A 13710-nucleotide genomic window follows, 5' to 3' on the forward strand; every position below is an offset into this window, starting at 1 on the left:
CTGCCTCAAGCACAATCACTACACCTGTCTAACAGTAACTAAGGAGGGAGGGGCCTATCGTATCAGTAATTGAATCCTGAGAATTTCAAATGGATGTGATTTTGAGACATCAAACTGAAGGAAGCATATTAACATTACTTACATTTCATGTTCCCAGCACCAACCTGTAAACTTTGACATTAAAAAAGTACTTTACAACACAAAAAAATAGCCCTTTACATGTATACATTATATACGTATAAGGCAGCTGCTTGAGCTGAACTGCATTGTTCAGACCGAGCTGCTTTTCAATTCCTGCTTGAAAGAATGCATAACTGCAGCCTACAGACGTATGCGTCAGTGCTAACAACCGATTGTGAACGCAGGAGCGAGCAGAAAGGATGACGGAGTGAAGTATTCGGGACAGTTCAGTTGCTAAACTAAAAACCAGTTGCAAAAGTATAAAATATCATATATAAAGCTAATTCCTTAATACACCACACTCAACCTAATGTGATACGACACTAAATTCGTGAGTTCCTCCAATTTTAATAATTTCACAATCACATGTATTCTGAAATGCTGAATTTCACATTTCAATTAAGTGGTTAATACAAAAAACGTAAAATGATCCAATGTTTAAGTAGATAAGGCACTGGGCCCGCCGATACCCGACCTGAAATGTTTGGAGCCCGTGTGGCCTCTAGCACCAAGTGTTTCCTGCAGCTCCACTTTTCACAGTTACATTTTACTTTGTGACTTAAAAAAAAAGTGTGTGTGGAAAAGCCAAAGTGTGACATTACATTTTGTATGAGCTTCTGCAGACATTAAACATTCCAACTGACCGTTTTCCTAAATCCCTCCTCCCAACAGCGATTGCCCAATAATAGCTTAGCCACTGTAACTAGGCACCGCAGGCCTGTCAAGCCTTTGGATCTCTCCACATGTTCAAGCGGTGTGAATAGAGTGCTGCAGGAATGAGTCCTAAAATAAGGAAATTAGTTGGCATTTTTGCACCGTCTCGGTTTTTGGAATGGGATTTTGGTTCGATGCCTAAATAAGGTCTGTGGTTTTCACATTTAGTTTGACATAAGATACATCAGTAAACACCCCAATTGTGAATTTTGAGGCGTTTATGTGCATGTCTTAAAAAAGGCTGTTGCTTACAAGTGGCTGAATGAGACTACAGAGGTTGTTGAATAAGAAGCAGGTGGTGACGTGAAGTCACACGACGGTGTAGTTTTTTTTATTTTTTTTTATTCTAACATTACGTTAACATGGCAATTGCATTTACGCTTCAAAAAACATAAAAGTGGTGTTAATTTGGGAAGATTATCTTGCTAAAAAAAACATGTTAATATCATAAACTCTTGTTTGCCCCAGAGCTTATTTTCTACAGTAATCGATTGGAAAAATCCCATGGGCCTTTTGTCGAGGGAACCGGGGCGATGCCATTTTCAGGGTTGGCCTACAAAATACGTCAGTGAGATACTGTAAAATGTGTGTAGGGTTGTTTCTTTTTAGTCTTTCCCAGACCAAAAACAAAAGTGTAAGGAACTTAAACAGTGCTTTTGTCTGCTCCAATGTAAGCTGCAAACCTTAGCATGGCTGGCTACTAACTATAGCCATCTACAGTAACTTTACTTCCATGTCTGATCAAAATCTCATCACTTCATCATTTTATCCCATTAGATATTTTTTGGCAAGAATCCTTGAGTTATGGCCAAAAACATGTTTTGTGAGGTGGTAGTATCCTTGACATTTGACTCCCAATATCTGGTCAGTTCCGTCTTGAGAGCAAGTGGACGTTTGTGCCGAATTTCAAGAAATGTCCCTAAGTTGTCAGAGACGGACAGCCTGAAAACCTGATGCCTCCGCCCAGAGCTGTCGCCGGCACGGAGCCATAAAAATGGTGAGATCTTAAATTTTATCGTACGCATAATTCTAGGGCTTACGTGCTCAACACTGCAATAAAATAAAAATGTTTCTTTATTACATGAAATATCAACTTGCGAGGATGCTAACTTTTTCTTGCCTGAGACATGCACGTATGTAACCATCAAGTGCATATTTAAAACCTTTTATGGGGTTTTCATTTCGAAACATTAAAAAGTCAGCCTGAGATATTACTAAATGGCTATATTTTAGCTACTGTTAGCTTAGCTAAGGCTGATCAAATTTGCCAGCAACAGTTGCCACTTCAGTTGGGAAAACTGACACGAACAGACAAGAAATGAGAGGCTGCTTTTATCTTCTTCGGTCTGAAAGCATGGTAAATCTGTGAGATCGAAAAGCTTGACAGGTGTCGAGGGGCTTAGCAAACGGCCAATTATTTATAAATGTCACATGTAGCATTTATGCATCATAACATTTGTGCCACATTATACAAAAAAACAAAAAACACATTGCAAATTGTATAAGCCTACCTGTCTGTTTTAATCTGTTCAGTTTCTGCTGCCGTCAATAAAATGAAAGCATTGTACCAACCATAAAGGTTAATGAGTTATCTACATGTGTAATAACGCATTAGTAAACTGGCTACATTGATCGAAAAGCCACATCTGTTACAAAGATGAATGAAATGAAATTCTGGTCAAACTATCATAAAAACTGCAAACAAATATTTACATTCTCATTATTTTGCGAAGAGAGAGGCAGTGCTGTGTCATTTTTCCAATCAATGTCAAACCTGTATAATAATACCACCAGCACACACATGCAGAGTTTTGGAGTGGCACTAATTCATAATTAGTCTGTAGTGGTGAGGAAATCAGTAAAGGGCTCAGATTGTCGACTTAAAAATGGCGGTTTATATTTCATCAGTGTTCCTGTTGATAAGCGGTTACTTTGTTGCAGCTCAGCGGCGAGACGTGCTGCTCGAGCGGGAACGCTGGCTGCAGGCTTTGCAACACTGTGCTCGTACGTTGGACAAGTGGCAACGGCCGAGCCAGCGGAGAGTCTGACAGAAACGAACCGTTAGCCGGTCGCGAAGGCAAACTGCTCCTGTGCGGGGGACAGAGAGAGGGAGAGAAAGAGAGAGAGGTTAGATACGTTGTGTTGCATCATTACAGAATGAATTACAGGCACAATGCGAGGGCTGTAAGCCTCTTCACGTCATAAGATATGTCCTTTAAGTTGAACAGTAGGTGTGAGTGATAGTCTGCTCATGCTCTTTTGTTGTTGGTTCAACACAGATCCTCTTTACAGACATGCTGGGAATTTCTTGCTGATCAGTTTGTAGATGTTGAAATATGAACAAACACGCCCGGAAGAATAAGCGTCACTTATTATATTCTGTTTTGTGCATTCTTTTAAAATGACTGACGGCACAAGGAGTAGACAACCTGAAACCTTCAAACAGGACACTGCTCAGAGGTGGGGGAAAAAAACCAAAAGATCAAATCAGCCAAAACCAAAAGATCGAATCAGCCAAATCGAATCAGCCAAAAATTTTGGCTGATCGAATCAGCCAAAATCCAGTCCAGATTATTGGACTGGATTGTTTAAAAGTTGCCGTTTCGTGCTGCAAAATATAGTTTGACCATGATTCAGAAACAATACCGAAAAAACAGTTGTGATGAGCAGCATTGTGAACAAAAGTGACGCACACGGCTGTTGCAGTAGTTTGTGGCTTGTGATGTTATTGAAGTCGTCTATTAGTCATTGTGATCACATGACTCCCATATTATAATTAGAAGCAAAAGGCTAACGCTAGGTCAACAGCAGATGTCTGCAACTACATCTGAATCATGCAATCACAATGTTAAAATTAAGAGGATTATCAGCCAGACATGACTGACCCACGTTTAATACAGTTTATTTGTTAATGTCATTATTGATCGTTTGCCACCAGTCACGGTGGGCCACTTACTCACGTTAAGCGTCGCAGCATCCCTGTGTAACATTTCCCTCGCATAAAATGTTCCCAATACGTTCTATGCAGTGAGACATACAGATTTTAAATGTGGCAGAGCAGTGGCATCGGATAGTTGGTCCAGGCATCGCAATCACGAAAGACAGATGAAGTGGTGCGTTTCTACTTTAACGCACAAAATGTCCCGTTTGTGCAACTATCCCTCGACTGCAGCTCATTATGAAATACCTCGGTTTGTTGACCCTGGAAGATACATTCTTGGTTTGTCTAACTCAGGCTGCTAAAGCATCATATCGGCTTAATTCAGCTGAAAGTCAAAATAAATGTTTGCACTCAACGAGGAATCTGGATTTTGACATGGGAATTGCATTACGAAGTGATGTTTTCAGCAGACTTGAAAAATGTGAAATCTTTTAAAGTGCAGATAGCACAAATATCTAACCCTGGGATCTATGTCCTTGCAGAGCATGCCTGGCATACATCAAGTTAGTCCTGTTCTATTCTGCAGTTTTCAGGCTCTCAGGAGTATGTGTGCTCAGAGGCGGATGATCAGAAGAAAAACAAGATACTCTCCTGCAGAAGCGGACCTTCCTATTTTGCGTGTGAAACAATTACAAAGAAAGCGCTTGCAGCGTCTAATCTAATATATTTTGAAAAGGTTGTTTCTGGGTTTTCCCACAAATGTACATCAAATGGACAATAAAACAGGACAACTCATCAAAACGTTTGGTTAAATGGCAACCTACTATGAATACAAAAAAAAAGAAAAAGAAAAAAAAGGAGGCATTTGTGTTCACAGGTTTTGTATCTGTCAACCAGAGCACATATTCTGACCATCTACCGTCTGGTCTTTCAAATCGCAGCAGAAGCATGAAATTGAAAACCCAGTCCAGACAAAGATTTGAGCGTGGGCGGATATTGAATCGTCTCACTTCATCATGACGCTCACCGTTTCAGGGCCCGATATTGTTTTTGTATTCATCTTCTTGTCTTCTCATTTAGGAGCAGCAAAGTGGGCAGGAATCAGAGGTCCTTCAGGGATTAAGTAAGCTTAAACATCTGTCCTTAAATTCCAATAAGCACTTCTCTGGAGTGACTGTCAAAGCAAAAAAAATAAATAAAACCCCTATCAACCCACACTTTCCTGATGGAATCTCGGCTGATGGCCTTAACAGACAACTTAAGTAGTCTTACAGGCCTATTACAGGTCCGCTATAAACCTCCTGCAACCGTCAACATTTTATTCTTTAACGCCTCAATTCCAATGACAGATACATATTTTAGAAGAAAAATATTTACTCTCTTAAAGTTGTCAGAGACCTGCAAACCCTCAGCTCAAAGTCCTTCAAATCAAGTTGAATCTTTACCTATCGGGGTACACAGTCTGCATATGAAGTGTGACATTATGATTATCAGATTACATCATTTAAATGCTTTTGTATCAGGAGCGCCCAAGCTGTGGGTGACTGCAGGCAGCAGATGGCGGTTTTAAAAGAGATACTAAAAAGCAAAGTGAAACAGTTACGTAAATGGTAGAAAGACAAATAAAGCAACACTTGATGAAGATTCAAGACAGAAAGCACAAAAAGACATTTCACTTTTCAAGGCGACTTTTGTCATCCGATCGTGTCAGGATGCATCAACTGTCAAGTATGTACAGTCCGAGATGGGATCTTGCTCGCATTGGGATCCGATCCGCCAGATGACATGCCGAGGTGTCCTGGCTCACTTTGAGTTTGGCTCTCAGTGAGGAGTGGAGAGCATGTGGGCACAATCCAGACAATTTATCAAATGTAGGACTCCCATCATCTTCCCCCCACATGGGAGTTCCTGTCCCGAGGAGAGCAAAGGGAAGAGAAGAGGAAAACCAGGGCCGGATTACAGCGGAGACCCGCCGTCTGAGTCAAATCACTGAAGCTGAAAATCCAACAATTCCTGGTTTTGTTACTTCAAGACAAACGCTTTCAAACAACAAAATAACGTGGGACTTTTATTGTGAGAGCTTTGTTAGCAGCTATTCTTCAATAAAGCAGGTCTTCCAATACTGTGGGGAGGAACAGCAAGCAGCTAAAATAACGAGGGACTTTTATTGTGAAGAATTTATAGGAAAAACAAGACTGACAGTATGAGTGACCTACAGATTTTTCTGTGTCTAGAAAATCTTTAACACAACAGTCTTGTCATAGTTTCGTGGAGAAGCTGCAATGATGCAATTACAGAGGCTTGAGCCTCTGTGAATAACATTTCACAGATATCTTGGTAAATATCAGCCGAATGTATATGTGACGAACATTATCCTTTCAAGAACCAAAGTGACAAATAAATTGTAACGATGAGAAATCATATTCTGGGGATGATGAATGTTCGTACCAAATTTAATGACAATGCATCCAATAATAAATTCAATATTATTTTATGTTAGATTAAAGTGTTGGACTGGGGGACTGAGTTCAACCATAGAAAGGTTAGGCTTGCTCCCATCCTTCAACATTTTATTTTATTTATGTGATCAGGACAGTCCCATTGAATTCTACAATATATTTTCTGACCGCAGCATAAAAGATTCACATGAAAGCACAAATAACAGACTTAAAAACAAAACAGCTAAAATAACATGTTCAGTTACAGGACATTCAGTGTTCAATAGTCTATCTTACATAATAAGATAAAATAATCTAGTTTAAAATATCTCTGTAGCTCACACCAAGATGAGGGTTCAAAAACTTTAAAGCACTTTCAAAGACTGTGCGGGTCTAGGAATAACTGATTTTTTTTGACCGAAGGTTGCAGCTTCTAGGAGTCGGAAGAGAACTTAAATATGGAAGCAGTTTGTGTAATATATCGTCTTATAAAGAAAAATGTACCAGTGTTCTATTTCATGGTTGTATAAGAAAGAAAAAACAATTCTCTCAAACAAACTGCTGCGTGCGGAAACCTAGAGCAGAGACAAATGGTAACGCAGCCTGGTGTACTGAATCTACACACGGCACTACTGAACCCACTGCTATTGTGTTAAAGCAATTCTCTGTCAAGAAAATTGCAGAATTTCCAATGCCACTCAGATCAGAGAAGCTCCATGACATCAATGAAGGGACAAAGGCCACAGCTGCCACTCAATAACATAGCATTTCCTGTCTTCTACACTCCCCCATTCGCCATCTTTGACCCACTCAACAACATGCCTTAAAGAGCAGTAACACGAAGAGGCAGTGGGACTTCCGCAGTATTATTATGCTTTTTCACAACTACAGAATACAGATAATTTGCTTGGGTGAAACCTATTCATGGGTAACCCCTTTTCGGCCACTCACCCTATACATCTGAATGTGGCTTTGTTTTCATCAAAAAGCACGTTATGGTCCAAGTTTGACAGAGGGTTGATTAAAGCACCATAAAAGAACGAGCCAGGGAACAGATGAGCTGAATAAGGAAGAGGGTGGGCTTTGGAATGACCTACAGTAGCAAATGGAAATAACAAACCCGACCAAAATTAAAAACCATCGAGCATGACCCTTATGTTGTCACTATCCATTATAGGTACAAAACCCAAGATAGGTAGAGGTGTTTATTGAACAGTCACTGCACAACAACAGTATTGCTGCTGAACTCTTACTCATACAAATATTCTGCCACTTACTGATGAATATTAATGCGTTTTTTTATTACAGGCAATAATAAAGAAATTGTGAACACAATATTTCCTTCTTGTCACCTTTGAAGTGAATATCGTGAACTTCTGAGCAAGCTGTTGCTTATTTACACATCCAAGAGTTATGAAAGAACATTATCATCCATTTGGAGTGTCCACCTGGTCAAAGAAAGTCCAATATTCACTCTACTTTTAGCTCCGTTTTTGGTCTCCACCAACTCCTGAGGGAAATATCTGGCTCTTTATCTGCCAAATGTCCCACTCTGTTCACCAACTAGTCACCAACTGTATTCGTCTGCCTTTTTTAGAGCTCTTTCAATGGAAACAAGGGCCTGCTGTGGCCGGAAACAATGCTATGAGAGCATATGCCAGTATGGAACATCGCTGCTCAGGGTCAGGGTGGATCTCTAATGTCCAGAGATTTGTGAAATGGATTCTGAAACAGAGCCTCAATGATTGAGGATTCACCTCTTTATCTTTTCAACTGCCCACTCTCCCTTCAGCTTTCCCCCGGCACCTCAGGTCCTCACACTGAATGCAGATCATAGACTGTATGTTAGACATTATTCAGAGGTGCCATAAATCATTCATCACTTATCCCATAATGTTGGCACACAGTACGCAACAACAAAAAGCCTCTTTTTAAACAGAGAAGAACAATCGTAAATGTATGCGTAACGCAGCACATTGAGGTCAGAAGACACCCTCAGTGTTGTGCACAAGGCAGAGCTGTAGTCAAGAGCAAACAGCTAGTCCAAGAAACTACACAACTTAAAAGGACTGTTGGGAGGTTCTCATGCCTGTCCGAGCAGTTTCTTTATGAAACAAAAGTTACATGTTATAACAAGAAAAGCTTCTTGTAAAAACTGAATCATTTGGTATCTTGTAATAACATGGAAAGTGTTCTCGTTATAGCGAGAAACTGAGCAGAATTTTCTTTTTTGCCATAGTGGGAGCAATACGCTGTTTAAAATAAAACTGTCTTAGATGTAATTGATTATAGTCTTAATAAAATTGGCTTTTTGTCTCAATTTGCTGAAATTAGGGATTAAGCTATGAGAAAAGAAACCCCAAATGAAATATCTTTCAAGGCCAGACAAAGCGCACACCAACTAAAAAAACAAAAATACGTTTTTGACATTTTGTGTGAAGAGGAGGATTAATGATTGAAGATTAATGGATTCAAAATATGGTTTCCTGAGAAACGCACACCACAGTTAATGGCTGGATGCTCTTGCTAGTGTCAAAACCAACAAAATAACTCCAAGAGTGATGTGCATTTCCTAAAGAATCACATATGGATTAGCAAACTCTCCTGGTTTATTGAAACTAAACTTCAGACAGCAGTTGGTGAGCTCAAACGAACTGTCCGACCCCGCCAAAAGAAATATGTTCTTTCAAAATATTTCTTGAGTGGTCAGAGCTCAGGACCAAGGAGATCGATTCCCCCGCTGGAGTTGAGGTTGTAGAGGTTGATGGCAAAGCGAGTACTGAAAAGAGCATCATCAACACATCTGAATAGAGAAAATGTCCCTATTGGCTCAATATGTCTTTTTTCTGATAAGTCTATCTCATGCTCCTGTGAAGGTTGGACTCACATCGACATCTCATTATCCTCCTACTGCTAAGAAAGCCAACCTCTGCTTCCTAGTGGGATAATGACGACCTGCAGCCCCAAATAGAAAAAAATAATAATCTGTCCCGTGCTCACACAGCTGCACACGAGGTCTCACACATGTTGCAGTGGTTTTACACTAAACTGATGAAAGTCACAGCGTTTGTGTGCAGCTTTCAGTACACGTTTGATGGAAGGCTACTACCCAACAGGCTCGGACGAAAGAATGGAGAAACAACAAAGAGCAGTTTTTTTTCTCGGCCATCGATTCAGCTCGTATATTGTGTAAGTCAATATATATCTCACAGCGGGGAGATATGGCTGGCCTTTTATTAATGTCAGATGAGATTTTGCCCAAGTCCGATCGACTAAGCCTTCCTTCGAGATCACCGTCCACATAGAAATGCCCTTTAAGTTAAGTAGTACCGATATATATACAGTTTGATTACAGACATTTATTGGTTAAATATTAAGAAAAATACAAGTGTAGCTGAGATAACACTTTAATATATTCTTTATGTAACTCTTAAGAGATGTTTCTGATCTGCGTCCAATTACAGTCGTGATCGCTCTTGGTTCAATGCAGCATCAGAATGGCAATAAATTAATTTAGACCTGATGTGGAGGGATACTTAAAGAGATTCGCCAGAAATGCTGCTGTATATCAGAAATACATTTGAATGCATGCCAAAGACATTTATCCATTTGGCAGGCGGCTTTGTCTGAAGTGAGGTACAATCCAAGCCACAGTATTTCAAGGAGAAGTCTTCCAGATTTGGCTGCAATTTAAGATTATTTTCACTATCGATTAATCGATTGGTCTATAAAATGTCCATCCCAGTTTCCGAAAGTCCAAGGGGATGTCTTTAAATGTCTTGTTTTGTCAGTCCAAAACCCAAAGATATTCAGTTTGATATGATATTAAACAGATGAAAGCAGGAAATATCCATATTTGAAAACAGCATTAAACATTACTTTATAATTAATAGATTATAAAAATAGTAGAGGATTCATTTTTTTGTCAATGGACTAATCAATTAGTTGACTAATCGTTGCAGCTGTACTTCGAGGATCGACAGAGGGAGACGGATCAAATTAGGTGAGCAGGTACTCAATGCAAGGTCAGATCTAACGGTTGTATTATTCTTCACTCATGGCAGTAATGCATCCTGAGGAAGGGTGGGTCACCTTGCAGCAAACTAAAGAGTCACACAATCACAAAACTACAGGGCACCGTTAACACTACTGGTGGAACAGGTAGCACCTTTGTTAATGTGAGAGGTGATACATTTTAATGGAACAGATGCCATTTTATATTTTGTAAGGAAAACATTGCTGACAAAGATGTCTTTAATCTTGAGGCGTTGAATGTTTTAGTTTGAGGCAGTGGGTGATCATGTTCTTACACTACTGAAACCCTGATGAGGGTATTAGTCAACCTTACATTCTCTGAATTCTGAATTCATTCATGTAGATTTATTATTATGATTCTGATGCACGGTATTTTTTAACCAAATTCAGTCTTTTAGTCTGCTGATTTCTTTGTCTTCTTAACGAATGGGATAAGGCTTTCCTTAACAACAGGGAGGAAAAGAGAATATTTGCAACCGTCAGACTGGAGCAAAACACAGGAGCAAAACACAGACACAAATTATTAACCCAAAGTGATCAATATATCATTTTTTTGGTACTTAATTCACAATGGGGATGAAGTTATACAAGTGTTCCTAAATGTATGCTTATCAACTTAACAAAAGCTATCAGACAACATGCGCCTTGAAGCAATGTCTACTGGAGCAAAAAATACACCTCTTTGTGCAAAAATGTTAGCCTTTTCTAATCATCATCTTCAAAGACGCATGCACAGATACAACTTCGATCTACTGTAGGTAAAAGGTTTTGGGGTACAGTCTGACAGAGAAGCAAAACATGGGAATGTCAAGCCATGAATGATGCGTTATGCATATAATTGTCCTGGTCTGAATAGTTGCTCTGATTGCAAATATCCAAGTTGGGACTTTTCTATTTTTTTACACTCCCTGGTTGACAAAGAAGACTTTTGAGGCGACTCTAGTCAGCCTTTCCACTGGTCTTGGCATGTGGCAACATTAGAGGAAGAGCTGTTGGATTCCAGAGACATCAATGCTGCCGTTGATGAACGGCAAAGCGGAATGCTGCATTTGGTTTAAAAAAAAAAAAAAAAAAAAAAGCTGGTGCCATCAGACGTTTTAATATTGAATCCCACCGAGATAAATATCTCGTAGACAGAGAACATTTTCTTCTCCTTTGTGACTATAATGGTTTGATGAACAAATCAGTCAGTAATCGAGGCTGTAATGTGGATTCGCCTTGCTGTATTTTGTACAGTCGGTGTGTTCCTTAAGTTCATTTTGTCCCAACTCTCAAGAATCACAACCATTAAATGGCATACAGGATTTAATGGATGCAAGCCAAAGCAATAAACAAGGATATAGGCCTAAATGCTTTGCACACACAACTATTAGGCTCTTATCGTCAACAATGAGGCCGCTCACTCGACTACACAACCACGCAACAACTATGCCCTGCAACAGAATCCACACCACACACTCACCTCTCTCTCTCTCCATCACCAAACACACTCCCTGTAACTGTCATTTTTAACGGAGTGTAACCATGATGTCGAAGAAGAAAAAAAAAAAAAATCCACAGCTTTTCAGTTTGTACAGGGTAACGTTTTCTAAAAGTTTTCTGAGCTACACAGAATTTGCATGGTGGACCGTTTGCAACAGCACCACCCATGGGAGAAGGCCTTACCAGAAACAACCGGGTAATATAGAAAGAAGCACAACAATATTTTTTCTGTCGTCATATTTGTGGATAAATGTTTTGCAATTTGAATAATCAATACTGCTGGAAAAAGTGAGATTTAACAGACGTTTTTAGTGACAATTGTAAGTGACTTTTTAAAGATTTTTCCAAAGATCCCACAAAATGTTGTTGTTGAGGCTTTCAAGTGTCAATAAAGGGGTCTCAAACCCCTCAGCACACCTTGTATTTCACACACTGATCAATCCCCTTTTCCCATATCGCAGTCAAAGTCATAACTCAGATCAGTGGGTCCGACGAGAGGAAATTCAAACACTGATCTCAGACCATTTCCTGTGGTTCTGTAATAATAATCAAGTAAATGAAAGATCTTCACTGTACAAGGTATACGGCACAATCAAATCCATTGAGTTCAAAGCACAGACGTTTTGGGCAGCACGTAAAAACAAACCACAGACAGGAGATCCCCATTTAAACACAACGGTCTCCGACAGGGGGAGTCAAATCATACCACAACAATCCACAAATAAGACTGACAGTCTACAGCCATGCTAGCAGGTCTGTGAGGCTCCACTTTTGCTCTAAATAACGTCAGCATGCTAACATGCTCACAATGCGATGCCAGCATGCTAATGTTTAGCAGGTATCATTTTTACCGTGTTCAGCATGTTGCTTTTCTCACCAGAGGGGGCGCTCTCGCACTCCTGTAGGTTACACTTCTGGGCTCTCTCAGGGTGCAGCTCATGGTCACATTGAGTCTGATCCACCTCTTCGTCCGTCTCAGCCTTCGTGTTCACACATTTGATGAGTCGACGCTGAACTCCGCCACCGCAAGAAGCCGAACACTGCAGAGAAAGTTTAGCAAAATGTTCAAATGTCTTCCATGCCACACATTTCAATGGGTGGTACTTCTTGCTGGAAAAATGTCTTATTTGTCAGGATTTCCAATACTGTCACCGTAGTTTTAGATTGTCAAAATATTTATTTTGAAATCTTGAAACTTAATCGGCCAAGAATTCCTTTTATATGCGCTGCTCATTGTTTACAGTCCGACTAGCAACTTGAGATGCAAGACATAAATATGATGCTGTGGGCATGTTTTTTGATCGACTGTGTGCAGAGTAAAGACTTTTAGACTCTAGAGGGGGTGCTTTGTCACTGCCAATATAGTTCAATGATTAAAAATATCAAAAGACTCGTCTTTGTTGACTGGAGTCATGTGTAACAGACAGAGGGAGGAACGGAAATTGTGGGTCGTGCATGAAACATCTGCATGCAGCTGTTTGACTGTGTATAAACCACACGGATCATAAGTGATAATGTGGATTTTGGGAGAAAGAATTGCAACTCCCAATTAAGTTATATACTGTCATCTTTGAATTGTTAAAATACAGCTGCCACTAACTCAATGTGACAAATGGTAAGAATACTACAGGATGAGTAAGATTTCAATACGAACTTGATTTATCTTTTCTGTCTGCACTCTTCTTGTATGGAGATAATGCAGTTGGTTGTTTGGAGAAGCTGGCTGTTGTACGAGCAGGTGTACCTGATGGAGTAGCTAGTGTGTGTGTGTGCGCGTGTACCTGTCCCCATGATCCAGTAAGCCACTGAGCACATGGCTGGCCATTACATGATTGGATGTTGCTGGGCTGAAGGTCCTCATCGCATCGTTCCTCCTCTGGACAGGTTACCATACGCTGCTGCTCACCTCCCCCACACACCTCAGAGCACTGAAACACACACACACACACACACACACACACACACACACACACACACACA

At 40.1% G+C, this 13710-nt stretch overlaps 1 protein-coding gene across 2 annotated transcripts in view; it reads right to left on the minus strand.

Moving 5' to 3' along the window:
- Positions 1 to 515: 515 nt before the first annotated feature.
- The window catches only part of adamts7 (a disintegrin-like and metallopeptidase (reprolysin type) with thrombospondin type 1 motif, 7), a 50070-nt gene continuing 36875 nt past the window's right edge, over positions 516 to 13710 (minus strand). The window contains exons 22-24 of one of the 2 annotated variants that reach the window (XM_031848359.1): positions 13512 to 13658; positions 12608 to 12770; positions 516 to 2982 (exon numbers count right to left, since the gene is read on the minus strand). In XM_031848359.1, coding sequence (XP_031704219.1) covers positions 2837 to 2982; positions 12608 to 12770; positions 13512 to 13658 — 456 coding nt within the window. In that variant the 3' untranslated portion in view covers positions 516 to 2836. Of the gene's footprint in view, positions 2983 to 12581; positions 12771 to 13511; positions 13659 to 13710 lie in introns of both variants that reach the window. The other variant, XM_031848361.1, reaches the window with a different exon arrangement.

This window comes from Anarrhichthys ocellatus, unplaced genomic scaffold (genome assembly GCF_004355925.1).
Source record: "Anarrhichthys ocellatus isolate YVR2014 unplaced genomic scaffold, GSC_Weel_1.0 scaffold8, whole genome shotgun sequence".
Classification (NCBI taxonomy): Eukaryota; Metazoa; Chordata; class Actinopteri; order Perciformes; family Anarhichadidae; genus Anarrhichthys; species Anarrhichthys ocellatus.